This window comes from Pongo abelii, chromosome 6 (genome assembly GCF_028885655.2).
Source record: "Pongo abelii isolate AG06213 chromosome 6, NHGRI_mPonAbe1-v2.0_pri, whole genome shotgun sequence".
NCBI classification, from domain to species: domain Eukaryota; kingdom Metazoa; phylum Chordata; class Mammalia; order Primates; family Hominidae; genus Pongo; species Pongo abelii.
Genome location: NC_071991.2, coordinates 9,486,936 through 9,514,713, shown reverse-complemented (window position 1 = coordinate 9,514,713; position 27,778 = coordinate 9,486,936). Strand labels below are relative to the sequence as shown.

Here is a 27,778-nt window from a genome sequence, read left to right as displayed (position 1 = left end):
AAAGATGAGAGGGAGTGCCAAAAGAGGTGTCTTGCACCCAGACTCTTAGGGATTTAGTGAAGGCATTAGCCCTTAGTGGTTGTAATGGGGATTGATGGGGCAACTGGGTAGAGGGGGAGGTTTGATTTTTTATGGTGTATGAAAAAGAGCATAGTGTCTACAACCAAACTTTCATTGCTATTCATGGGGTTGGGTATAAGTAAACAAGAAGGCGGAATGGGAAGAGAGTCCAAAGAACAAGCGGACGGTAGCCAAGAATGGAGTGAAATGCAGGGCAAATGTCTTAAAGGAAATGAGAGGTTCTAAGGGGGGGCTAGTGGCTTGTAACCTACATGGAAGAGGTCATGAAATGACAACAGAATAGAATGGGCCTGTGATACTGGAAGGGGATATTTTTCTTGGTCTAAGAACCATCTTCCTTGAGTGGGGAGGGATTGATAGGTGGAAACTTCAGTGGGAGAGTAAATAGGAGTGACTGATGAGGAGGAGAAAAACTGGCCATGAGGGACAGAAGTAGGAATACTGGCTGCTTCTTTAGCTGTCTTATCAGCATAATTGTTGCCTTGAGCAATGGGGTCTGAGGCCCTTTGATGGCCTTTGCAGTGAATGACTCCAGCTTTTTCTGGAAGTAAAGCAGCCTTGAGAAGAACTTTTATTAAAGAGGCATTAATGATGGAGGACCCTTGCATAGTGAGGAAACCTCTTTCAGCCCATATTACAGCATGGTGGTGCAGGATATGGAAGGCATTTAGAGTCAGTATAAAATTGATGTGTAGTCCCTTTGCAAGACTGAGGGCCCAAGTTAAGGCAATGAGTTTGGCTTGCTGAGAGATAGTGGAGGGGGGCAGAGCAGTAGCCTCAATGATAGATGTGGAAGATAATATAGCACAGCCTGCCTTTGCTGGTGAGTGGCGATTAGGCCTGGTGGAACTGCCATCAATAAACTAACTGTGATTCAGGTGAAAAACAGGACAGAAGGAAATATGGGGAAATAGAGTGAATGTCAGATGGGTCAGAGAGATACAGTCATGGGGATCAGGTGTGGTATCAGGAATAATGTGGGAGGCCAGATTGAAGTCCAAGCCAGGAACAATGGTAATTGTGGGAGACTCAACAGAGAGTGGGTATTGCTGAAGGAGCCGGGGAACAGAAAGTATATGCATCAGGTGTGAGGCAGGAAATATACTTTGGAAGTTATGAGAACTGTAGAGAGTGAGTTGAGCATAGTTTGTGATTTTGAGGGCCTCTAAAAGTATTAGGGTGGTGGCAGCCACTGCACAGAGACATCATGACCAGCCTAAAACAGTAAGGTCAAGTTGTTTGGACAAAAAGGCTACAGGGCACAGTCCCAGTCCTTGTGTAAGAATTCCAACTGCACAGCCCTGCACTTGGGCTGTGTGTAATGAAAAGAGTTGGGATGAGTCAGGAAGAGCTAGTATGGGAGCAGCCTCTAGAGCTGTCTTCAAGGAATGGAAAGAGGAGTGAGGAAAGGATTTAGGATCCATGGGGTCAGCTAGGTTTCCCTTTGTGAGTTTATATAATGGTTTTGTTAGGATGACAAAACCAGGTATCCAAAGGCAAAAGTATCCAACCATGCCCAGGAAGGAAAGGAGTTGTTTTGTAGAAGGGGTTGGGGTTTGAGAGATCAGCCAGACATGATCAGCAGGGAGAGCACATGTGTTTTCATGAAGAATTGTGCTGAGGTAGGTAACGGATGGAGAAGAAATTTGAGCTTTGGAGGGGGATACCCGATATCCTTTGGAGAATAAATGCTGAAGGAGCAGGAGGGTATCTTGTTGAAAAGACTCAAAGGAGGGACTACAGAGTAGAAGGTCATCAATATATTGAATAAGGTGGGAAGCAGAGGGATGGAAAGAAAGTAAATCTTGAGAAAGAGCTTGGCTGAAGTAATGAGGGCTGTCCCAGAAGCCTGGCGGCAGTACAGCCCAGGTAAGCTGCTGGGACTGATGGGTGTCAGGGTCAGTTTAGGTAAGAGCAAAGAGAGGCTGGGACGTGGGGTGCAGGGGAATAGTTGAAAAAGCATCTTTAAGATCAAGAATGGAATAGTGAGTTGTGGAGGGAGATACTGAGAACAAAATAGTGTATGGGTTGGGCACCACAGGGTGGATAGGAAAGCAATCTGGTTGATAAGGCGCAGATCCTGAACAAACCTGTAAGACTTGTCCGGTTTTTAGACAGGTAAGATGGGGGAATTATAAGGAGAGTTTGTAGGCTTTAGAAGCCCATGCTGTAGCAGGTGAGTGATAACAGGCTTCAATCCCCTTAAAGCCTCTTGTGGGATGGGATACTGGCGTTAAGCTGGGTAAGGGTGATTGGGTTTTAATGGGATAGTAATGCGCATGTGATCAGTTGCCAGGGAGAGAGTAGAGGTGTCCCATACCTGTGGGTTAAGGTGGGGGGATACAAGAGGAAGACAAGAAGGAGGCTTTGGGTTGGGAAGAAGGGTGGCAATGAGATGTGGCTGTAGTCCAGGGATAGTCACAGAAGCAGATAATTTGGTTAAAATATCTCAGCTTAATAAGGGAACTGGCAGGTGGGGATAACTAAAAAGGAGTGCATAAAAGAATGTTGCCCAATTTGGCACCAAAGTTGGGGAGTTTTAAGAGGTTTAGAAGCCTGGCTGTCAATACCCACAACAGTTATGGGGGCAAGGGAAACAGGCCCTTGAAAAGAAGGTAATGTGGAGTGGGTATCCCCCGTATCGATTAAACAGGGGATGGACTTACCCTCCGCTGTAAGAGTTACCTGAAGTTTGGCATCTGTGATGGGTGATTGGGCAGCATCAGTCTTCAGCCACTAAGCCAAGGAGATCTGGGAAGGAGTCAGCCAAGAAACGTTGGGTTTGAGCTCCAGGAACTTTAGGAGCAGTGGTGATGTGAGTCGGACAGTCCAACCTCCAGTTGGAGCCCACATAGACAGGGCATGGCTTAGGAAGAATCCCAGGCTGTGGGCATTCTGAGGCCCAGTGGCCAGGCTTTTGGCATTTGAAGCAAGGTCCATGAGGAGGTTTTGAAGGAGCCCCTGGGAGCTGTGGCTTGGATGTTCTGAAGGTTTTGTATGCTAGAGACGTTGTTATGGGTTGTCTTACACTGGAAGCAAGTAGCTATAACTCAGAGATGCATTGTCACTTGGCTGCCTCTTCTCTATTATGAAACACCTTGAAGGTGAGGCTATTTAGTCTTGTGGGGTTTGAGGCCTGGAATCCAATTTTTGGAGTTTTTTTCTAATGTCAGGAGAGGATTGGGTCATAAAATGCATATTAAGGATAAGGCAGGCTTCTGGCCCCTCTGAGTCCAGGGCTGTGAAGTGTCTAATGGTACCTGCTGAGTGGGCCATGAACTGGGCTGGGTTTTCATCTTTACCTTGGGTAGTTTCCTTTAGCTTGTCATAATTAACAGCTTTGTATGCTGCTTTTTTGAGCCCCTCGACTAGGCAGGAGACCATGTAATCTCACCTAGCTATACCTGGGGAGTCTGTCTTATACTGCCAATGGGGATGCTCTTGGGGAACTGCCCTGATGCCTTCTTGAAGGTCTGGCTCATGACACTGGTGGGTGTCAGTGTGAGATTGGGCTAGGGTATACACTCTTTCCCACTCATCTGGGGAGAGGGTAGAAGTCAGGATGACATTTAAATCACTCCAGGTTAAATTGTAGGACTGAGTTAAATATTGGAATTCCTGTATATATTTAGTGGGGCCTGATGAGAAAGAGCCTAAATGCTGACTGATCTGGGAGAGGTCGATAGAGAAAAAGGCACATGTACCTTGACTATGCCTTCAGCTCCAGCCACCTCACTAAGAGGAAATTGTTGGGCAGGTGGAGGAGGGCTAGTCTCGGAATGAAACTGTAAGGTGGAGTGGGTGTGAGGAGGGGAGGTGATACTTCTATTATAGGGTGGGGGAGCAGAGGCTGAGGAAGAATTGGGACCTGGCTTGGCCTGGTAAGGAGCAGCCTGGCGGGGAGGGGAGAGGTCAGATGGGTTCATAGAAAAGGAGGATTCAAAGGACTCAGAGCTTAGGGTGGAGACTGAAGAAAGAGACAGGACAGAAAGAAGAAAGATTTGGGATGAGTTACACTGGGAGCAGAGACTAGGGAGAGACTGATGTGTAAAAGAATGCCTGGATGTCAGGCACCTCAGACCATTTGCCCATTTTTCAACAAAAATCATCCAGGTCTTATAAGATTGAGAAATCAAAAGTGTCATTTTCTAGCTATTTGAAACCATTGTCGAGTTTGTATTGGGGCCAAGTGGTATTGCAGAAGAAAATAAGGCATTTAGGTTTTAGGTCAGGTGTTAGTTAAAGGGGGTTTTAGGTTTTGAAGAACACAAGCTAAGGGAGAAGAAGGAGGAATGGAGGGTGGAAGGTTGCCCATAGTGAAGGGGGCAAGCCCAGAGAAAAGAGAAGGTAGAGACACGGAGAGAGGGGGAATGGTACTTACCACCCAGGGAAGGTGGTACTTGCACCAAGGTGAATGATCAAGGCAGGCATCCCCACAGTGATCAGATACCTCTGAAATGTGGGTGAATAACCAGGCAGGTGCTCTGACAGTGATTTAGACACCAAGGGAAGACTGTTCCCGAGTCTGTGACTGGCGCCAGAGTTTTGAGTTCATGGATAAAATGCATCTCCTCTGTCTCTACCAGAAAGGGAAAGAAACTGAAATTAAGGAAGGGAGAGATTGAAGGGTGGAGGGATAGCAAGAGAGGTTGGAGAAGAGAATAAAAAGAGGCCGCTTACCCGATTTAAAATTGGTGAGATGACCTTGGGCTGGCTGGTCTGAGGACCCAAGATCATAGGTGGATCTCCTCATGGAGTGAGGGCGAGGACAGGGGATGGGATTCCCGAAGGAGTCCCCCTGTCCCGGGTCTTTGGCACCAAATGTCATTTGCGTCCATGTGAAGAGACCACCAAACAGTCTTTGTGTGAGCAATAAAGCTTTTTAATCACCTGGGTGCAGGCTGACTGAGTCCGAAAAAGGAGTCAGCAAAGGGAGATGGGGTGGGGCAGTTTTATAGGACTGGGGTAAGCAGTGGAAAGTTGCAGTTAAAGGAGGTTATCTATTGTCAGCAGAGGAGGGGTCACAAGGTGCATGGTGGGGAGATCATAAGACTCATTGTCCAGAAGAAGAATGTCATGAGGTCGATCGATCGATCAGGTGGGGCAGGGCAGGAACAAGTCATAATGGAATGTTGTAAGGTTGGTCAATCAGTTAAGACAGGAGCTGGCTGTTTCACTTATTTGTAGTTTTTGGTTGCCTCAGGCCATCTGGATGTATACATGCAGGCTTGGGCTAAGAGGCCTGAAACCCACCACTTTCCCATGTCAAATCTTTAGTAGATGTACCCCCAAGATACACATTCCGCGGACCTTCTTTTCCATAGTTAAAACTTCACCCCTGAAATGTAGAAACAGGAAGGTTTTTTTTTTTTTTTTTTTTTTTTTTTTTTTTTTTTTAAGTTTCAGTGCAAACTTGGAGCAAGTGTCATAATTTTCTGTCTCTGACGTGTAGAAGTGACATTTTCTCAGAACTTCCATGTTAAGCTGGAAAACTGGAAAGTGAGTCCACTTTGTCATTCACTCACTCACTCATTTTCTCACTCAACAAACATGCCTCACACTCATCTAAATCTGCTAGACTAAAAGAGGTCCCTGGTGTCTGTAACTTTCTAATTCTGCTAGAATTCTAGAGTGAGCTCATGAAATAAATGAAAAGGATGAAGAACAAAGAGACAAAAGACTGCACGTTCTCTTCTGATGCTCACTCACATTCCCTCAGCCTCAGTTTCTCCACATGCCCCTGGAGGTGATCATTCAAGGATTTATGAGATTTTAGAGACAACACATGAAAAAGCAAAGAGACATCAGAAAGACAAGGAGTTACTTAGTATTTATACACAAGGATAAGACATTCAGTATTGACAACACTTAAAGAAAATTCAAGAGTGATTTTAAATTTCCCATTTCAAATACCTCCTGTATTTTGTTTCCTTTCTCTTATGACGTCTCTAAATAAGCTTCCTCTAACTGCCAGCAAGTCTAATTTCATTGGATTTGACTGTTTTCAACCCCAATTAGAGGCAGGGTTAAGCACATTTAAAATAATAATGAAATATTATTTTGTTTCTCCTCCCAGGGCTATTGGACGTTTGACATGGAATGTTATAAAAAGTATAGAAAAGTCTGGGGGTGAGTATTCTGGAAGATTCCACTGGATAGACTTGTTTCTATGATGAGTTTACCCCACTGCACAGAGGATAGTCTCAGCCCAGAGCCTCTTGGGATGAAGCTCTTGCCAGCCTAACTACAAACAGAGAGGTTTTCTGAAAGAAGAAGATATGTATTTGGGAGAAGAGTATTAGAATGGGAATCTGTGTGCCATTATAAGCTATGTGCAAATTCAGGGAGGTAAAGGAAGACAAAGATGTTCCAAGGAAAATATGAGGAGGACTTCATACGGATTTTGAAATAGTTCTCCTTCACTACAAAGATCAGTAACAAGGGTGATGCCACACCAAGTTTGGACAGGCAGTTGCTGGGCAGGTGTCCTTGCAGAAATATTTTTGTGTAAGGTTGGGTTGGGCTTTCTGCAAGCTGGTGGTTTCACCAAGTATTTTGTGATAGTTTTGTTATCAGGCACACAAGCATGAGAATCCACTCATCATAGCCTTCTTTGATTTATTTGTCAAGGTTTTTAATCACACACATAGGCACACAGACACACTGACACACACACACACACACACGTGCCATAATTTTGGTTCTCACAATGTTCACACTCGCTATTGTAAAATTTTTGAGGCTTGTCCTATCAAGGTTCCCATATGTCACCAGGTGTTGAGGTCTTCGGTCTAAACTAGGCTGGGAGCATTGTGGTTACCACTTTTCTCCAGGCTTCGGTGGCCCAAGGACTCCCAGCATCATGTTCTGTCCAGTGTCTGCCTATTCCCTCTTTTTTTTCTTCCCTTGATGCCCTTTTATCACATGCATTGTCTCAGACCCTTCGAATATGTGCTCATAAATGCATGGCATCATCTCCTTCCCACATCAATTCACTTTCAATTAAAAGCCAAAACTCTTTCATTTAAACTTTGGATTTAACATGCTTTTGAAAGAAGGGTTGAGAGATATAGAGAAACAGATTGGGAAACCATGCTCTGCTGTTTCTTTTTTTTAACTTTCTGTGTAAGTGTGGAATTTTTCATTCTGTTTTATTATTAACTTTAAGCCAAGACTTTTTAATGAAGGATATATAAATATATCTTTGTCTATACATTTCTGCTGAATTTGAAGAAATGCTGAATATTCTTAAATCATTGTGTTCCCTGGTGGGCTGATGGACTGTGATTTTATAAGGTGGCCTCAGCCAACTGCAGCAGCTGTTCCCTGTCAGAGAGTCTAGAGGTTTGGCAAGAGTGGTGGAAGAGGTGCAGTGGTGTGTTCGTTCACTAGAAGCAACCGGGAGAAGGTTTTGCCTGTTTGTACTTCATCTTGTCTCATCAAGTCCTCAGAAACCACAGTGCTGCCTGCAGGGTGCTGTGGACCTGGCATGGCCCATACAGGCAACATGACTGAGTAGAAAGGACACACAGCTCTGGACGTCCATGGGCCCCACAGCAACTACCTTTGAAACATTTAGTCCTTGTGAGCATTTGATGATTTACTTGCCTTCAATTTTCCACGGACCTAATAGTCTTTTTAAAGCGAAATATTTTAAACCTATGAAACATTGTGGAGAATGGGATGGGAAATACCCACATATGCACCACCCAGCTTAAAAAATGCTCTCCTGTCATTTCTAATCACGATCTCTTTGAAGAGCTCTTTTGTCTTTCAATGTCTCTTCCCTGTTTGGCCCACATTACCCTTCATCGTATGAAGACTTGGGTGGCTCCTGTGTCAGACTCTTGCTGTGAGTTATACCTAATGAACTAGAACTTAAGATTACTGTGTATTGTACATCTAGGGGATTATGTAATGTCAGGATCAAAGTCTGGCTTCCTGGGTTTGGCTCCAGCTGTAGTATAAGGCTGTTGATGTTTAATCAACTCTGTTTTCTCCACACAGTATTTATGACTGTCAACAGCCTATGCTGGCTATCACAGATCCCGACATGATCAAAACAGTGCTAGTGAAAGAATGTTATTCTGTCTTCACAAACCGGAGGGTAAGCATCCATTTTTTGAAATTAAAATACTCATTGATTGATTAAATTTTTATTTTAAAATTCTTATATATTCATAGACAGTTGCCTAAAAAATGTGCAGGAAGGTTCCATGTACACTTCATCCTGCCCAACCCCCAATGGTAACATCTTGCAATCTTGCATAACTATAAATACAGTATATTCACATTACTACAGTACAGGAAATTAACATTGATACAGTTCACAGAGCTTATTCAGATTTCACCAGTTTTATGTGCCCTCATTTGTGTGTGTAGTTTTTTGTTTTCGTTTTTGTTTGTTGTTTTTTGGGACGGAGTCGCACTCTGTCACCAAACAGGAGTGCAGTGGCATGGTCTTTGCTCACTGCAACCTCCGCCTCCAGGGTTCAAGCAATTCCTCTGCCTCCACCTCCCAAGTAGCTGGGACTACAGGTTGCACCACCACGCCCTACTCATTTTTGTATTTTTAGTAGAGACGAGGTTTCACCTTATTGGCCAGGCTTGTCTTGAGTGTGTGGGTAGTTCTATGCAAATTTATCATATTTGTAGATTTGTGCAATGACCAGCATGATCAAGATGCAGACCCATTCCATCTTCATATGGCTCCCTGCTACTATCCTACAGTCACAAGAGTTTTTCTCTGAGAGGGTCTTTATCAGAGAAAACTTTTTTTATTTTGAGGAGGCCAATGTATTAATATTTTTTTTTATGGATTGTGCTTTTGGTGTCAAGTCTGAAAGTTCTTTGCCTAGCCCTCCTTCCTATATTGCCAATTTTTCTAAAAGTCATAAAGTTTAATGCTTTACTAAATGTAACTCTACTATCTATTTTGTGTTATTTTTTGCATAAGGTATGAGATTCAGATCAAGGTTCATTTTTTGTGGCTTATGGCTGTCCAGTTGTTCCAAAGCCATTTTTGGAAATGTGGGCATATTGTTAAAAATTAATTGGGCATGTTTCTTTGCATCTTTCATTTGCTATTCTGTCCCATTGATCACTGTGTTTATTCCTCCACCAACAACAAACTGGTGACTCTAAGAGCTGTACAGTAACTCTTAACATCATGTAGAGTGATTCTTCCCACTTTTATGGATGTATTTTTTCAGATTTGTTTTAGCTCTTCCTGGTCCTCTGCTTTTCCATAAAAATTCAGAATGAGTTTCTCAGTGTCTATAAATAAACATGTTATTTTGACAAGAATTGAATTAAATGTATAGATCAATTTAGGGAAAGTCTTTATCTTCACTATGTTTGGTCTTTCAATTCATGAACATAGTATGCCTCTCCATTTCCTTAGATTTTCTCTGATTGCTTTTAGTAATTTGTAGCTTTCAGCATAGAGATCCTGTACATGTTTTGTTGGATTTACAGCTAAAGTATTTCATTTTTGTTGGGGTGACTGTAAATGATATTATGTTTTTCTTGTATTTTCAGATATTGATTGTTGGTACATAGAAACGTGCTTGGTTTTTGTTTGTTGATCTTGTATCATAGAACCTTGCAGAGCTGACTTAGTATTTCTAGAAGTCTTTTTGTATATTCCTTGAGATTTTACACATTGACAATTATGTCACTTGAAAATAGAGACAATTCTTTTATTTCCTTTCCAATCTGTATGCCTTTTAATTCTTTTTCCCAGTATAATGTCGAATAAATGTGTTGAATTTTTGAATTCTTCCTAATATTAGGAAGGAAGCATTTGGTCTTTCATCATTAAGCATGATTTAGATGAAGTGGGGTTTTTTTGTAGATTCTCTTTATCAAATGGAGGAATTTTCTCTCCCTAGTCTGCTGAATTTTTAACATAAAAGAGTGCTGTAAATACTCATTATAAAACAAAATATGACTATGGAAGATGAAAGAAAGTTTCAAGCATGCTGGCTTGATAGGCCAGATCCAAGTTGGCAAAAATAATTATCTCTTTCTTCTTTTTTTCTATCCATGGAATAAAAAATTAAGAGAAAAGAATGTTAATAGAATCACATTATTTCTTCAAAATATGTTGTGAGTTTTAAAAGTACTACCTACTTTTTAAAATTATACTTTAAGTTTTAGGGTACATGTGCACAACATACAGGTTTGTTACATATGTATACATGTGCCATGTTGGTGTGCTGCACCCATTAACTCGTCATTTAACATTAGGTATAACTCCTAATGCTATCCTTCCCCCCTCTCCCCACCCCACAACAGGCCCCGGTGTGTGATGTTCCCCTTCCTGTGTCCATGTGTTCTCATTGTATATTTTTTTAAATCCACCACATCAAGGCACCTCTTTTTCATGTTGCCCATGGTTTAGGTGAACATAAAGACAAAGCTCATCTGAGGCAACATACAGTCCAACAAAGCCACCTGCCTCTCTGTCACCACTCTCTCTCTACACTGCATGAGTGCTAGGTGTTGATCCTTTCTATTCCACTGGAAGAACAGGTTCCCTACCATGTGGAGAATTTGCATGTAAAAGGAGACTGGGATATACAGGCTGGAGACCACATCAGGTGGCTGGGTCTCCCAAACACTGTCCCCACATACAAATACATCCCAGGACACTGGGGATCTGTGATAAATCCCTATTGAGCATCTATCATAGGGCCTGTCACTTAGTAGACAGTCACTAAATATTTGTTAAATACATGATGCCTGTTTAACACATTTTCAACAACCATGGAGATCTCCACAACTGATGTAGGACAAAATCTTTCTGCTTTGAACTCTAGCCTTTCGGGCCAGTGGGATTTATGAAAAAGGCCATCTCTATAGCTGAGGATGAAGAATGGAAGAGAATACGATCATTGCTGTCTCCAACCTTCACCAGTGGAAAACTCAAGGAGGTATGAAAATAACATGAGTTTTAATTAGAAACTTAAATAATGAATCAGGTGGGGACAGGTAGAAAGTAAGATCACAGTTCCTTTCCAAGGGGTAGTCTGCTGAATTTGAGCTTCCTAAAAATAGTCTTTTTATGTACAGAAAACACATCATAAAATTCATTATACAATGTCACTTATTGTTCCATGCCAGGGAAAGTCATGTCCTTCTGGGACTTGTGTCTGCACATTTAACTATGAGTGGTGTTGTGTTTTGTGCTTAGATGGTCCCTATCATTGCCCAGTATGGAGATGTGTTGGTGAGAAATCTGAGGCGGGAAGCAGAGACAGGCAAGCCTGTCACCTTGAAACAGTAAGTAGGAGCACAGCCGTGGGGTTCTGAGCTGTCATGAGCTCCTCCAGCTGCCTGCTATGGAGCTGATACTCCCGCTGTTGGGTTATTCCAGTGACCAGACAAAAGGAGGGCTGTGGTAATGCAACTTCAATGGGTCACCCAAGATGGGGCAGCTCCAATGAGGAGGTGGGGCAGCTAAAGGAAAAGGATCTTCTCCCCTGTGCACAGGGGTCAGGGTTTACATATCCATTAAATTTTCACCTTGGATATTCTGGAAGACTAAATACATCCTTTAGGGGGAAAAAGTGTGATTGTACCAAAGTTTTAAGCATGGAGTGTATGGGATGGTGGAAGGGGAAGGCACTTGGTATCTGTTGGTTGGCAGTGAGTAGGGTGGGAAAGTTATAATGGAGAACTTAGAATAACTTTGATCATTTCATGTTTTTTTTTCTGAGGATATCAGTAGAATACTAAATATTAAAATTCCCACCATTTCTTTTTCCTCCAGTCTCAAAGAGAGAGGGTGGTAAAAACGCTATAGGTAGGGCAAGCCTATTATTTGCTGTCTACACTTATGCAGGAAAAACAGGTGTAATTTGAGCGTGTCCTGGGCAGACCGGGGATATGTGATCACTCACTATAGAAATTTCCAAATCAAATTTTGAGAGATTTTTTTTTTTAACCAGGACATCATTTGTCATTATATTTTACAAAAATAATTCTGCTGTCAGGGCAACCCCAGCTCACCACAGCTGGGGATAGTGGAATTTTCCAAAGCTTGAGCAGGGAGTATAGAGAATAAAGATGATATTTGTAGGAGCTCAGAACAGGGTACTGTTGCTTTGTAAAGTGCTGAAGAGGAATCAGCTCTGGGCATAGAGTCTGTAGTCAGTAAATGTCACCTGTCTTGAGCCCCTTAGGAAGAGTGAATTTTTCTCCTCTTGTTCTGCTGAAGTACAGTGCTTACCCATCTTGTATCATCCACAATTAACACATGCTACTGTAGTTGTCTGATAGTGGATCTCTGTCTTTCTATGACTGGGCTCCTTGACCTCAGAGGTAAGTCTAACTCAGTTGAGTGTCTCCATCACACCCAGCGGAGAGCCAGCTGTGTCACTGACACCTGATAACCACCTTCTGAGGGAGTGTGATGGGATATGATCCAGTAGATAGTTCTGAAAGTCTGTGGCTCTCTTTGTCTGTCTTGACTGGACATGCGGGTTTCCTGTTGCACGCATAGAGGAAGGATGGTAAAGAGGTGCTGATTTTAATTTTCCATATCTTTCTCCACTCAGCGTCTTTGGGGCCTACAGCATGGATGTGATCACTAGCACATCATTTGGAGTGAACATCGACTCTCTCAACAATCCACAAGACCCCTTTGTGGAAAACACCAAGAAGCTTTTAAGATTTAATCCATTAGATCCATTCGTTCTCTTAATAAGTATGTGGACTACTATTTCCTTTTCTCTCTCTCTCTCTTAAAAATAACTGCTTTATTGAGATGTAAATCACCATGTAATTCATCCACTTAAAATGTACAGTTTAATGGTTTGTAGTACATTTGAAGATATGTATGACCATCACCATTGTGAACTTTAAAACATTTCTGTCATTCTAGAGACCTCATACATGTTTAGCTATCAACCCCTGCCACAAACCCTGTCGTCATATGCAACCACTAGTCAACTTTCTGCATCTATAGATTTGCCTATTCTGGACACTTCATAGAAATGATATTAATTTGTCAGGGTTTTTTAATTCTCTAGTTCATGAATTTGTACTTTAGTCTGTATTATTTTCTTTCTTCTGCTGGCTTCAGGCTTAGTTTGCCCTTCTCCATTTACTGTGTTTTAGCATGAATGTAGATTATTGCTTTGTGGTTTTTTGTTCCTCTAAATTTAGACATTACAACTATAAATTTCCCTCTAGGTACTTCTTTGCTAAATCCCATGAGATTGTGGCCTATCACATCTTAATTTTTGTTCAGCTCAAAACAGGTTCTATTTGCCCTTTTAATTTCTACTTCAACTCACTGGTTACTTAAAAGTTTATTATTTAACTTCCACATATGTGTGAGTTTCCCAATTTTTGTTACCTTATTGGTTTTAGCTTTATCCCATGATAGGTGACAGAGATACACTGTGTTATTTCTATTTTGACTACCTGCTATTTCTTGAACAGCATGATTAATTTAAGCAGCAAATTATGATTTGGGTTATCCTAAGAGACCCTAGTCCAATACATAAAGGCAAAGAGATTAGGGCATTGAATTTTTTCCTTTCATCATTCGAAAGATGCAGAGGCTGCTGATCTCACTGCTGTAGTGGTGGTCCCTATGCACAGACCTGCCCTTGCTCAGCCACTGGCCTGGAAGAGGGGCAAAAGTCATAGAAGGAATGGCTTCCAGTTGAGAACACTGATGTATTTTACTCTTCTGATTGGTAGAGAAAATTAGAATTGCTCCAGGTAAATTTTGCACGTTCACAGTGGTTTCATTTTCTGTTGGTTTTTTTTTCCTACAGAAATCTTTCCATTCCTTACCCCAATTCTTGAAGCATTAAATATCACTGTGTTTCCAAGAAAAGTTACAAGTTTTCTAACAAAATCTGTAAAACGGATAAAAGAAGGTCGCCTCAAAGAGACACAAAAGGTAAAATGTGGTGGTAGTTATAGGAGGATGTTTAGTTTTCATAATTTTTTAGATAATATACATATGATCAGTGCACTTCCCTGTATGTTTTTAGAGATAGATTTTAACATAAAGAGTACTTATGTTTAGAGCAAGATAATTCATTTGGTAGGAATGCAGAAAGTGGAGTTTGGGGAAGGAGATATGAGAATTAGTCAGAGAGAGCACTTAAAATTTGATATCAGGCACAATTAGTATGCCATGGCATAAATATTATTCAGATAAAACTTTATCACAGCACTCCCCTTCAATAAATTGTCAAAGGATAAACATTACTATTTGGAAATACATTTTATTGGTATTATGCTTTCTCTACATAATAGATTGGTAAAGAGTCATTTCAAGTACAAGGCTATTATTTTACACATTCTCCAATGAAAGACCCTATCAGGCCACCTGCTGAAGTGTAGTGTGTGTTACATTTGAGCCCTCTGACAGCCTCGGGTGAACAGAGGTCTTCTCTGGGAATTGAGGCTGCAAGGCTGGCTAACTCAGCTTTGCCTTCATGAGCCCTGGAGTCCAGCCAAAAGATATCTGCAGGTCAGGGAGGCAAGAAGGGGTAACCCAGGTGTCACTGAAGATTGTATAGATTTGGGGAATGTTGCAGTATTTGAAGGTGCTCCCACCAAAGCTGCTGATAAGTTCTGGAAATGTCAGGAGAATAATCTTTGTGGACATTGGTGAAGAAGAAGACAGAAGAATAAAAGGCCCAGGACTTCTTCATGGGTATGCAGTTAGGACCAGGGAAAAGACCAAACAGCAATTGAACATTTTAGCCAGATTTGTTTCAGGAAAACATCCTGCTTTCCAAGGATTTAGATGGATATTCTTTTTCACTGGTGACTCAGGCAACACCCGTCAGATTTCTGGTCTCCAAGGGGCTATATTCTCAGAAGGGAGGTTGAAGACTGCACTTCTGATTAACTTCTGACTTCATGAGTCACTTTCTGTCAATAAAATTTCTCTTTTTGCTTCTAGCACCGAGTGGATTTCCTTCAGCTGATGATTGACTCTCAGAATTCGAAAGACACCGAGACCCACAAAGGTAACCAAAGAGTGCTTCTGAGGGCTACTGGTGGGGCACTCAGAGGGAAGGTTTTGTTCTGAAAATGTGCAGGAAGTATTCCAGGTAGATGAGAATTTCTGCCACATAGCAGAACGACACAGGTTTAGGTGTTATAAATGGTAGCTGGAGGCACTTTCTAGAGGCATGCAGGCATAGATAGCCATGTTCTAAGCTTAAAGGGCAACCCTAAGGAAAACTGGCATGCCAGGAAGAGTCAGCGGTCTGTGGATCACCTACATAAAACCAAATTCCAGTTCTCAGCCTCCTCCAGATCCACAGAATTAAAGTTTCTTCCTGGAAATTTATTAGGTTTCTGCAAAAATAATTGCGATTTTTGTGATTACTTTCAATGGCAAAAACCACAATTACTTTTGCAGCAACTTAATGCATCTAGCGTCTAATCAGGAGGCATGCTGTCCAAATAAGGGTGACTTTAATTGGCAATTTTTGGTGAAAGTGTGTTCACCAGGTTAATCGACTATGCAGTTATTTTTTCCTTTGCAATGGATAAGTAACTTTTGGGGAAACCTCTGAGACTGTGTAAATATCCTCTTTGTCTTCAATCTTTCACCTACCAGTTTTACAACCCATGTACGATTTTTACCAAAGTCATTGTTACTATGACAGTGGCAAAATGATGGCCATGTTCAGTTTCAAGCCACCAAGATTTGGCAATCATGTCACAAAATTCCTGAATATTTAATCATTGGTTCTAGAGAGCAGGAGTAGGCTGACTTTAGCATACAGCTTTAAATATGTTCATGTCTACATCTACTTCTGTCTGTCTCTCTATCATCTGTTCATCTATCATCTATTTATCTACTTATTGATTATCTAGCTATCATCTCTCTATCTATCCCAATACAACTTGCTGTGATAAAGGAAATAGCCTACTGTTTTAGTGTTTCATCTAGAAATCACTAGACACATATAGCTATTGAGCACTGCACATGTGGCTAGTGCTGCTGATGAAAAATTTTAAATTGTATTTAAGTTTAATTGAATAAAATTTGATTTAAATAGCCCCATGTCGATAGTGGCTACCACATTGGACAGCAGAGCTCTAAACTTTGAGATTATAGTTCAGTTTCACATCAGTATCATCAGGTTCATGGTAACTGAATACAATGATTAGATAGTTGAATTTACCCACAACTGCATCACAGAAATCTTCACTGGCAAATCACAGCTCGGTCGACATTTCTCACTCTCCTTTCATATTGGTTTTGGTGGTGAATTACATGGTTGGAACAGGCACTATATTTATTACTGTGTTCCAGGTCTCTAAATGTCCTAATCCAGTCCTGATCAAGCAGACCAGTGATGGGCCATCCTGAGCTCCTCTCAGGAAAAAAATCAAGAGAGGGGCCAACTTGCAATCACAAGAGCTTATACTATTTTAATGCCATTCATCAGACTGCAATCAATCACCACTCATCTAGCTTTTTGTCCATCTTCAGTTGTTGTACATCCTGAGATAGTCAATTCTGAGACCTATAGCCTAGGTCTATTACCTGGTGCATCTCAAAGATATAATCCATACTTCTCAACCTGGGCTATGCACACAAATTACAGCATCTTGTGAAATTCAGATTTTGAATCAGTAGTTCAATGGTGGGGTTTGAGATTTTGCATTTCTGTTTTTGTTGTCGTTTTGTTTTGTTTTGAGATGGAGTTTTTGCTCTTGTTGCCCAGGCTGGAGTGCAATGGCATGATCTCGGCTCGCCACAACCTCAGCCTCCCAGATTCAAGCGATTATTCTGCCTCAGCCTCCTGAGTAGCTGGGATTACAGGCATGCGCCACCATGCCTGGGTAATTTTGTATTTTTAGTAGAGAAGGGGTTTCTCCATGTTGGTTAGGCTAGTCTTGAACTCCTGACCTCAGGTGATCCACCCGCCTTGGCCTCCCAAAGTGCTGGGATTACAGGTGTGTACCACCATGCCTAGCCTTTGCATTTCTAATAAGGTCACAGATGCTTATGACCCACGGACCACACTTTGAGTAGCAAGAGGTGGTCTGTATTCCAATATTGGTCTCTTAAGTTCCCTCAAACATATCTAAAGGAAAGGTCCTTTAATTTTCTGTACATCTAGCCATTAATGTTGCAAATTCGCTCAAAGTTTGTCAAGGTATATTGTAGCTAAAATGAATTACATTTTTCTTGGGAGAGAAGACTACCCCATATTAATTTACAATAAAGTACTTTTAGGATCATTCAAAGAGCACACCATGACACTGAGTATGTTATGCAGAAACTTTCTCTCTGGAAATTACCCAGCTGTGAAGGTGGCAGGGATGGCACGAGGAGGAGTGGATGGCCTACGTTCTTGAAGACCTTGGGGAAAACTGGATTAAAATGATTTGCCTTGTTCTGACTCTGTAAGACACACATCAGAGTGAAACCACCCCCAGTGAGACTCTGAATTGCTTTTCTATTTTTTCCCCTGGGGATTTGAAAGTTCCACTTAGATTTCTCTTCATCTAAACTGTGATGCCCTACATTGACCTGATTTACCTAAAATGTCTTTTCTCTCCTTTCAGCTCTGTCTGATCTGGAGCTCATGGCCCAATCGATTATCTTTATTTTTGCTGGCTATGAAACCACAAGCAGTGTTCTGTCCTTCATTATATATGAACTGGCCACTCACCCCGATGTCCAGCAGAAACTGCAGAAGGAAATTGATACAGTTTTACCCAATAAGGTGAGTGGACAGTGCATGGAGAAGGAGGGAGGAGGTGAAGCCTTAGCAAAGATGCCTCCTCACCACTTCCCAGGAGAATTTTTATAAAAAGCATAATCATGATTGTTTCACTCACAATATGTAGGAAGGCTCTCAAAATAAAAAGAAGGAAGCATAGGGAATGGTTGCTATTGGCAGAAGTATAAGATCTTTGTAAAACAGTCCTCTCCCTGGTTCATCTGCTTTCTGTTACCACAATAATGCTAAGTAAAAAAACATCCAAAAACCTCCGTGGCATTTAACAATATGCATATTGCTCAGACGTCTTGATAGTGAGCTCTGGTGATATTGGCAGGACTTGCTCTGGTCTGGCTGTGGTCTGACGGAGCCTGGCCCTGGGTGGGCTGTGCAGGTTGACTCATCTCTGCCCCACACATGTCTCATGTTTCAGTCAGGTAACCACTGGTGAAGAAGCCAAGCTAGGAACCAGGGTATGTGACTTCTGAGCTAAACTCTTAAACTCTATAATATTGCCTTCCAAACATAACACCAAGGACTAGGTGCATATCAACCACACTGTTTTCAGACCTCTGCCAAAACTCGGATTCTTTGTGGTATGAAGAGACATGGCTTTTGGGCTGGTCTTCGTGTGGCAGTGAGGTGAACACAAAGGGATGTTCTTCAGAGATTACAGTCCAGCCCTGAAGCAACAACTAGGAGACTGTTTCAGCAAGTGAGGACAGGGCTGTGTGGGGTTCTATCCTCTTCATAACTTTGCCTGGCACTGAAATCATGTGCTCTGGTAACATCCACCAGAACCTTCTTTTGTCATATTTGGGATAGAAAGGGACTAGCTTTTCCTCAAATTATTGATAGAGATTTTATATAATATAGTGTTTCTCTCCACATTTTACGTATATAACAAAAGCCCTGCTTTTGTGTATATATGCGTACACACACACACACACACACACACACATATATATAATACAAATCCTGCTTTGTAACTGTTTTTGTTTGTATATATAATAAAAAGAGTTATGAACCAGAACTTTGGCCAATAATCCTTGTCGCACAGAGAATTTGCTTTTTCTATCTGTTTTCACTTTCTTGGTTACAGACGTGTAACCTCTTTTTTGAATGGTGACAATCACTTTGCCATATTTTATTTGACGCTAGTGGTCATAGCCTATTAGTCATGTTTGCTTCCATGATAAAGAAAAACCACTACACGGTTAGCTAAGGATTTCAGTCCTTGGGGTTAGAGCCATCCTGAATATCTCCCGCTTTCATAACTCCTTCACACAACTTAGTGGGCCATTGAGCACATCAATGGGCATGACAGTTATTAAAATACTTTATGAATGCTACAATCCTTTGCCAGTATGAGTTGTTCTCTGGAACTTCTAACAGTTCAACAGTACTACATGGACTGAGTTAAAAGTTAATTCAAAAATCTCAATTTATCCAAATCTGTTTCTTTCCAGGCACCACCCACCTATGATATTGTGCTACAGATGGAGTATCTTGACATGGTGGTGAATGAAACACTCAGATTATTCCCAGTTGCTATGAGACTTGAGAGGATCTGCAAAAAAGATATTGAGATCAATGGGATGTTCATTCCCAAAGGGGTGGTGGTGATGATTCCAAGCTATGTTCTTCATCATGACCCAAAGTACTGGACAGAGCCTGAGAAGTTCCTCCCTGAAAGGTACGAGGCCCCTGGGAAAGGAGCCTTCCCTGAACCAGCCTGGTTCAAGCATATTTTGCCTCTCTACAGGACAGTCATGGGCTTGCACAATCATTTGCTTGTCTTTTTACATTTAAAAGTTTTTTTTATCATGAAATTGATCATTGTCACACTTTACAAACCACAGACTAAAGAAAACTGTAGCCAGTCACAGTCCCAGCAACTTAAGATGAAGGTCCTCAATTATGTCCTTATGGGTCATAAGTGTCCAAAATATAAGGACTCTTTTAAAAACACATGATCACAATGCTATTATTATGTCCCACAAATGAGTATTTTTTCCTTAATATAATCAAATCTTCAGGAATCAAATTTGAATAAAAAACATGGGTCTAATCTTCAAAGAATTTATAGGTTAGTGGAACAGATAGACAAAGAAAGCAGTGATGATACTGCTTTCCATCAATACAGTAGCATCATATGCCTGTGTAAATTATCTGACTTAAACTATTCTATGGAGGTGTGGGGGAGAAAGAGGGAGAGATGGAGATTAGAAGAAGGAGGAGAAGGAGGAGAGAAGGAGGGGTAAGACAAGGTAGGGAGGAGAGGGAGGAGAATTAGAAAAACAAGAGAGGAGAGGAGAAGGAAAGTGCAAAATAACACTTTTGTAGTAGTGCAAGATAATTTCTTCTTCTCCTTCCTCATGACCAACATAAGTGTGACATGAGGCAGGAATCTACTTTTCTGTCAGTCAGTCTCATCATTTACGTGCCTTTTGTAGTGTGAACACATCACCACCCTGAATATAATTTGAGTGTTTAGAAATAAATATTCTTTGCAACACTATTTATCTCCTCTCAACAAGACTGAAAGCTCCTATAGTGTAAGGAGAGTAGAAAGGATCTGTACCTTACAATTCTCATAGCAAAATAGGCATAGCAGGATTTCAATGACTAGCCCACAAAAGTATCCTGTGTACTACTAGTAGAGGGGTGGGCCCTAAGTAAGAAACCCTAACATGTAACTCTTAGAGGTATTATGTCTTTAACTTTTAAAATATCTACCAATATGGAACCAGGTTCAGTAAGAAGAACAAGGACAACATAGATCCTTACATATACACACCCTTTGGAACTGGACCCAGAAACTGCATTGGCATGAGGTTTGCTCTCATGAACATGAAACTTGCTCTAGTCAGAGTCCTTCAGAACTTCTCCTTCAAACCTTGTAAAGAAACACAGGTCAGTCAATTTTCTGCACAAATAATGTTTTATTAAGAATTATTTTAACTGAAGGGTCTATATATTTAAAAAAGAATATACTCACTTAATCTTTTAATAATTTGTTCTATGGGCCAAGGAATCTATTTGGACCCATCTATGATCTTTAAGGGTGCTTCAGTTCTGGAGTTCAAAAGCTGTAGCATTAAAAACATCATGCAATGTCAATGTAGATTAGCATGACATGATTATCTACAGTCTCCTTGAACTTGAGCAAAGTTAAATTCAGTTTCAAGTCGATTGGAAAGATGGGGAAGTATTTCGCACAATCATGAGGTGCAATTATTACCTTGTTTTGACTTTTGAATGATGCTCTCCCTTCCCAGAACTTGTAGAAGCTTTCTCATGACAGTGGCTCCCAACCACTAGCTGTACATTGGAATCACCAGGGAACTTTAAAAATTCATGATGCCTGGAACATCTCAGAAATTCTAAACTAATTTGCCCAGAGTGTGGCTTTAAAAGCTCCCCCATTGCTTCTCATGTGAAGCCAAGGTGGAAAATGACTAATTTAAGGTAGTTCTATTGGATATGAAGGACTACCACAGTCCAAGGCCATCCTTACTGACCTCACCTTCCAGATGCCTAGCTCCATCCAACTGGGCTCCTTTTCGACTCAATTATAACTCTACTAATCTTCTTTCCTTTCTTCTCATTCTGTTCTTATCTTTCAAGTCCTAGTTCAATTCCCAAGCCCCTCCAAGGTGTCTTCTTGACCTAGTCCAGGGCTCATTTACTCCTCTGCTCTGTTATTAGTTACTGGAGGCTATTATCATATAATTTCATAATTTGCCATTAAATCATTGAGTTTTGTTTTCTATATTTTCTCTTTATCTAAGAATGTCTTCCCCTCTCCATTAACAATATCCTCTCATTTTATTCCATTTAAAATATCCCAGTGGTGCCTTGCAAGCGACTTCATCTAACTCAAGCATTTGGTCATTTGGTAAATGTTTAAGGAGTGATATGCAGTCAATTGGCTTGCATACAAATATTGTTTTTTAATGTGAACATTTAGCAAATGACATTCGTGTATTTGCATGTGTGTGTGCATGCACATGTGCACATGCATGTCTGTCTGTCTGCAGGGAAAATATATTCATGCCTTTTGAAAATTTTTAAATAATAAGGTGTTATATTTATAGAAAGATTTGGAACCTTTTCTCTGAAGAAGTTAAAGAACAGATGTCATTGATTCATATTAAGCAAGACCCTATACATCTTATTTCTAGGTCTCATGTATTTATTAAGCAACTCCACACCTTAAGCAGGCTTCCTACATAGAAGAGGAAGAAGATAGAGATGGTTTCCATATTATTTTCATATTCCACATTATTTGTGGCTTTAGGCCAGCTAGGTAGCTATCCTGTATGTGTGCTCAGACAGGAGGCTCAGCCCTGAGAGAAGGCAGTCCTCTGGCACACCTAGGATGGGGAAGGTACTCCCTTGGAAGTCCCAAGCTGGCACTTCTTGATCTCCATGGCAATTTTCTTGCTCATCACTCCATGGAGATCAGAATATCACTCTATTGTGTCCCCTCAACACTGAAGGAGTGTCTCAATAAGAAAAGTTGAGTCAAAAAACTATAGGAATTGAGAAGTTCCCCACTTGCACTACCCTTGGAAACCAAGAGAAGATGTTAAAAAATAAAACGATAATGCTTCCTGAAGGTGTCTTCCCATCTTTACACTGGATGGGTTCAATTGGGAGGAATTACTGGACTCTGGAAGTTGAAGACTGTCCATATAATTAAAATGTACAATAGCTACTCAGGATTACCTTGCAAGTTTCAATATACACAAAATTAACTTCATAAGATGCTTTAAAAATAGTTTACCATTATACCCAATAGTCTGGTTTAAATTTTTAAAACTCATCCATTTTACTTAAAATGTAAATCAAAAAAGAACACGGGTTCCCATGAATTTGTCTCAGGTCAAACCTCGCACAGAATAGGTGCTCCATGAATATTTTGTTAAATGATAGATGATGAATGCTCTCACTATCCAATCTTCACACATCTTATAGAGTAAGTATAAAGAATCCAAGATTTATAGTGCTAAAAGTAGTTTTTATATGTTTATAAAGCATTATTGTCAGTAAATTTTTTCTACTTTGATGCTATACTTTCTACTTTTGCTTTATTTAATGCTTCTCAATATGCTTGTTTAACTGTTGCAGATCCCCCTGAAATTACGCTTTGGAGGACTTCTTCTAACAGAAAAACCCATTATTCTAATGGCTGAGTCAAGGGATGAGACCGTAAGTGGAGCCTGATTTCCCTAAGGACTTCTGCTTTGCTCTTCAAGAAAGCTGTGCCCCAGAACACCAGAGACCTCAAATTACTTTGTGAATAGAACCCTGAAATGAAGACGGGCTTCATCCAATGTACTGCATAAATAACCGGGGATTCTGTACATGCATTGTGCTCTCTCATAGTCTGTATAGAGTGTTATACTTGGTAATATAGAGGAGATTACCAAGTCAGTGCTGGGGAAGTAGATTTGGCTTCTCTGCTTCTCATAGGACTATCTCCACCATCCCAGTTAGCACCATTAACTCCTCCTGAGCTCTGATAACATAATAAACATTTCTCAATAATTTCAACCACAATCATTAATGAAAATAGGAATTATTTTGATGGCTCTAACAGTGACATTTATATCATATGTTATATCTGGAGTATTCTATAGTAAGTTTTATATTAAGCAAATCAATAAAAACCTCTTTGCAAAAGTATTATTGGATGCTTTCCTGCACATTAAGGAGAAATCTATAGAACTGAATGACTGAGAACCAACAACTAAATATTTTGGTCATTGTAATCACTGTTGGTATGGGAACTGGAGTGCAGTGGTACGATCTTGGCTCACTGCAGGCTCTGCCTCCCAGGTTCACGCCATTCTCCTGCCTCAGCCTCCTGAGTAGCTGGGATTACAGGCACCTGCCACCATGCCCAGCTAATTTTTCTATTTTTAGTAGAGACGGGGTTTCACCGTGTTAGCCAGGATGCTCTCGATCTCCTGACCTTATGATCCACCCGCCTGGGCCTCCCAAAGGGTTGGGATTACGGGCATGAGCCACCACGCCCAGCCCAATTTGATTACTAACATAGGTGAGAGTTAACCCACTATGACATTGCCCATTGTTTAGAAAGAATATTCATAGTTTAATGATGACATTTTTGATGAGACACAGTGGCTCACACCTGTAATCCCAGCACTTTGGGAGGCCAAGGCAGGCACATCATCTGAGGCCAGGAGTTCAAGACCAGCCTGACCAACATGGTGAAGCCCCATTTCTACTAAAAATACAAAAATTAGCTAGGTGTGGTGGCATGTGCCTGTAATCTCAGCTACCCAGGAGGCTGAGGCAGGGGAATTGCTTGAACCTGGGAGGTGGAGGCTGCAGTGAGCCAAGATCATGCCACTGAACTCCAGCCTGAGTGACAGACTGAGACTGCATCTAAAAAAAAAAAAATTATGCCTTTTTGTAGCACATATATTTTGTAACATACAACTGAAGCCATTATTATATTATTAGTTTTCATTTAATGTTTTCAGCCCATCTCCCCTGATATTTCTGGGAGACAGGAAATATGTTTTCTTACACCTCTTGCATTGCATCCTCAACTCCCAACTGTCTGAATGCAATGAACACTTAATAAAAAACAGTTGATTGGTCAATTGATTGGGCAACAAGGCCGAAAGTACTCATTTCTTTTCTTTTCCTATTTCTTCCTTTATTTTCCCTTTCTGAATAATTTAGTCCTAGAGCCATTAGGTGGGTGGCAGCCAGATAGTGTCCACACATTAAGGTAGAGAAGAGAGTCATGGTGGTTCCAAGTCAGAGACCAAGTAGGATGAGGACAAAGTGGGTGTTCATGTGGAAACAGCCTGCCTGGGTGTGGGAGTCCAAGCAAGCAGAGAAGGGGTCCATAGAGAGGTGTGGCCTACAAGAGCAGACAGAGCCTAAATATGGCATGGAGAACCCACGTGAGTTTCAGGATGGCATCCATAAGTGGGAAGTTATGGGTGAGGTTGGGTTACATAAAGGGGATTTATCAAAGAACTAAATATATTAAGGATGATGGAAGCCAGGCTTCTCGTCTTTGGAGAACTGAGTCATGGATTCAGAAAGGGAGAAAACTAGTATGAATCCTATGAAATTAGATTGGAATGGATGTATTCATGTATATTGATACCCTTCTAGATAGATAGATGGTAGATAGGTGATAGATAACAGATATATGACAGATAGTTATATAGATAGATGAAATACATATATGTATTTGTATGTGTGTACAAAAAAACATATATTTCCTACTTTACTGAAAGGTCTAGGTAACAATGATATTTCAATAGCAATGAGCACACTTAGTGCCCAGATCTTGGCTTATGAATACCATATTCCATGGAAAGGAACCAGAGCTCTTTAGAGAAATGCCTGATTCCAGGGCCAGGGTTAAGAATGTTCAGACAAGCCTAGGACACATTTTGTGCCAGGAAGCAAGAAAATGTTCAAATGATTTCCAAGTAATGTTTGGAAATGATATTTGAAAAAGACTTCCAAATGGTAACCACAAATTATTTTCAAATGATATTTGCACAAACCTAAAGACTCCACCAAAGAACTATTAGAACTGATGAACATATTCAGTAAAGTTGCAGTTGCAGGATATAAAATCAACATACAAAAATTAGTAGCATTTCTATATGCCAATAGTGAACAATCTGGCAAAAATAAAAAAGTAATCCCATTTACAATAGCCACAAATAAAACTAAATACCTAGGAATTAACTTAATCAAAGAAGAGAGAGATCTCTACAATGAATACTGTAAAACACTGATGAAGGAAATTGAAGAATACACAAAAACAGAAGGATATTCCATGCTTACATATTCTAAGAATCAATATTGTTAAAACTGTCCACACTACCCAAAGCAATGTACAGATTCAATGCAATCCCTCAGAATACCAATGACATTCTTCAAAGAAATAGAGGAAAAAATTCTAACATTTCTATATAACCACAAATACCCAGAATAGCCAAAGCTATCTTCAGCAAAAAGAACAAAACTGGAGAAATCTTATTACCTGACTTCTAATTATACTACAGCGGTATAATAACCAAAACAGTATGGTACTTGTATAAAAACAGACACATTGACCAATGAAATAGAATAGAGCACCTGGAAACAAATCCACACACCTGAAGTGAACTCATTTTTGACAATGTTGTCAAGAACATACAATGGGGAAAAGACAGTCTCCTCTGGTGCTGGGAAAGCTGGATATCAATATGCAGAAGAATGAAACTAGACCCCTGTATCTCACCAGACACAAAAATCAAATCAAGGTGGATGAAAGACTGAAATTTGGCCAAACATGGTGGCTCATGCCTGTGATCCCAGCACTTTGAGAGGCAGAGGCAGACAGATCACTTGAGGTCAGGAGTTCAAGACCAGCCTGGCCAATAAGGTGAATGAAATCCCATCTCTACCAAAAAATACAAAAGTTAGCTGGGCATGGTGGTGCATGCCTGTAGTCCCAGCTACTCAGGAGGCTGAGGTTGGAGAGTCACTTGGACCCATGAGGCGGAGGTGGCAGTGAGCCAAGATCATACCAATGCACCCCAGCCTGGGCAACAGAGTGAGACTCTGTCTCAAAAAAAAAAAAAAAAAAAAAAAAAAAGACTGAAATCTAAGACCTCAAACAATGAAACTGCTACAGGAAACATTGTGGAAACTCTTCAGGACATTGGTCTGAACAAAAAATGCTGAAGTAATACCCCACAAGCACAGGCAACCAATGCAAAAATGGACAAATGGAATCACATCAAGTTAAAAAGCTTCTGTGCTGCAAAGAAAGCAATCAACAAAGTGAAGACCCAAACCAAAGAATGGGAGAAAATATTTTCAAACACTCCGACAACAGATTAACATCCAGAATATACACAGAGCACAAACTACTCTTTGGAAAAAATTTAATAATCCTAATAATCAAAAAATGGGCAAAAGACTTATACAGACATTTCTCAAAAGAAGAAACACAAATGCCACATAGGCATATGATAATGTGCTCAACATCATTGATCATTAGAGAAATGCAAATCAAAACTACAATGTCATCTCTCCCCAGCTAAAATGGTTTTAATCCAAAAGACAGCCAATAACAAATGCCAGCGAGAATGTGGAGAAAAGGGAATTCTTGTACACTGTTGGTGGAAATTATTACAACCACTATACAGAACAGTTTGGAGGTTCCTCAAAACATTAAAATGGAGCTATCATAAGATCCAGAAATCCCCGTACTGGGTATAAACCTGGAAGAAAGGAAATCCATATATTGAAGAGATATCTTCATTCCCATGTTCACAATAGCCGCCATTCACAAATGCCAAGATTTGGAAGCAACCTACGTGTCCATCAACAGATGAATGGATAAAGAGAGTACTTCACTTATATACAATGGAGTACAATTCAGCCATGAAAAAAGCATGAGATCCTGTTCTTTGTAATAACATGGCTGGAACTGGAGGTCATTATGTTAGGTGAAATAAGCCAGGCACAGAAAGACAGACATTGCATGTTCTCACTTATTTGTGGGATCTACAAATCAAAACAATTGAGCTAATGTCTGGGTCTTAGTCAATTTTGTACCCTAAGTACTGGGAGCACAGCTGTTAAAATACATGATGAATGCTTTAATACAGGAATGAATAGGTGAGAGGCACAGGGTGGTTGGGTGTTTTTCTGATACATAGTATCTTCCTTGACACATTCAGTACAACTCTCAACAGGTAAGTCTCTTCATGTATGTTACCTTCTGAGGAATGAAGTGGCAGAACATGACTTCTATTATTTTCCTTTGCAGAACAAGACCAATTGCATTAGTTGGGAAAGAGTGCTGGCTGCATTTGAGTCCCAAGCAACCATTAGTCTATTGCTATCACCACAGACTCAGAGGGGATGACACACAGGGGCCCAGCAATCTCACCCAAGTCAACTCCACC

The 27,778-nt window shown here is 40.7% G+C and overlaps 1 protein-coding gene across 1 annotated transcript in view; it reads left to right on the top strand.

Moving 5' to 3' along the window:
* The window catches only part of LOC100436403 (cytochrome P450 3A7), a 29,692-nt gene extending 6,608 nt beyond the window's left edge, over positions 1-23,084 (top strand). Inside the window, exons 3-13 of the mRNA XM_024249703.2 lie at positions 6,158-6,210; positions 8,089-8,188; positions 10,905-11,018; positions 11,279-11,367; positions 12,645-12,793; positions 13,875-14,002; positions 15,020-15,086; positions 17,650-17,810; positions 19,277-19,503; positions 20,561-20,723; positions 22,944-23,084. Coding sequence (XP_024105471.1) covers positions 6,158-6,210; positions 8,089-8,188; positions 10,905-11,018; positions 11,279-11,367; positions 12,645-12,793; positions 13,875-14,002; positions 15,020-15,086; positions 17,650-17,810; positions 19,277-19,503; positions 20,561-20,723; positions 22,944-23,039 — 1,347 coding nt within the window. The 3' untranslated portion in view covers positions 23,040-23,084. The remainder of the gene's footprint in view (positions 1-6,157; positions 6,211-8,088; positions 8,189-10,904; positions 11,019-11,278; positions 11,368-12,644; positions 12,794-13,874; positions 14,003-15,019; positions 15,087-17,649; positions 17,811-19,276; positions 19,504-20,560; positions 20,724-22,943) is intronic.
* The last annotated feature ends 4,694 nt before the right edge of the window (positions 23,085-27,778 follow it).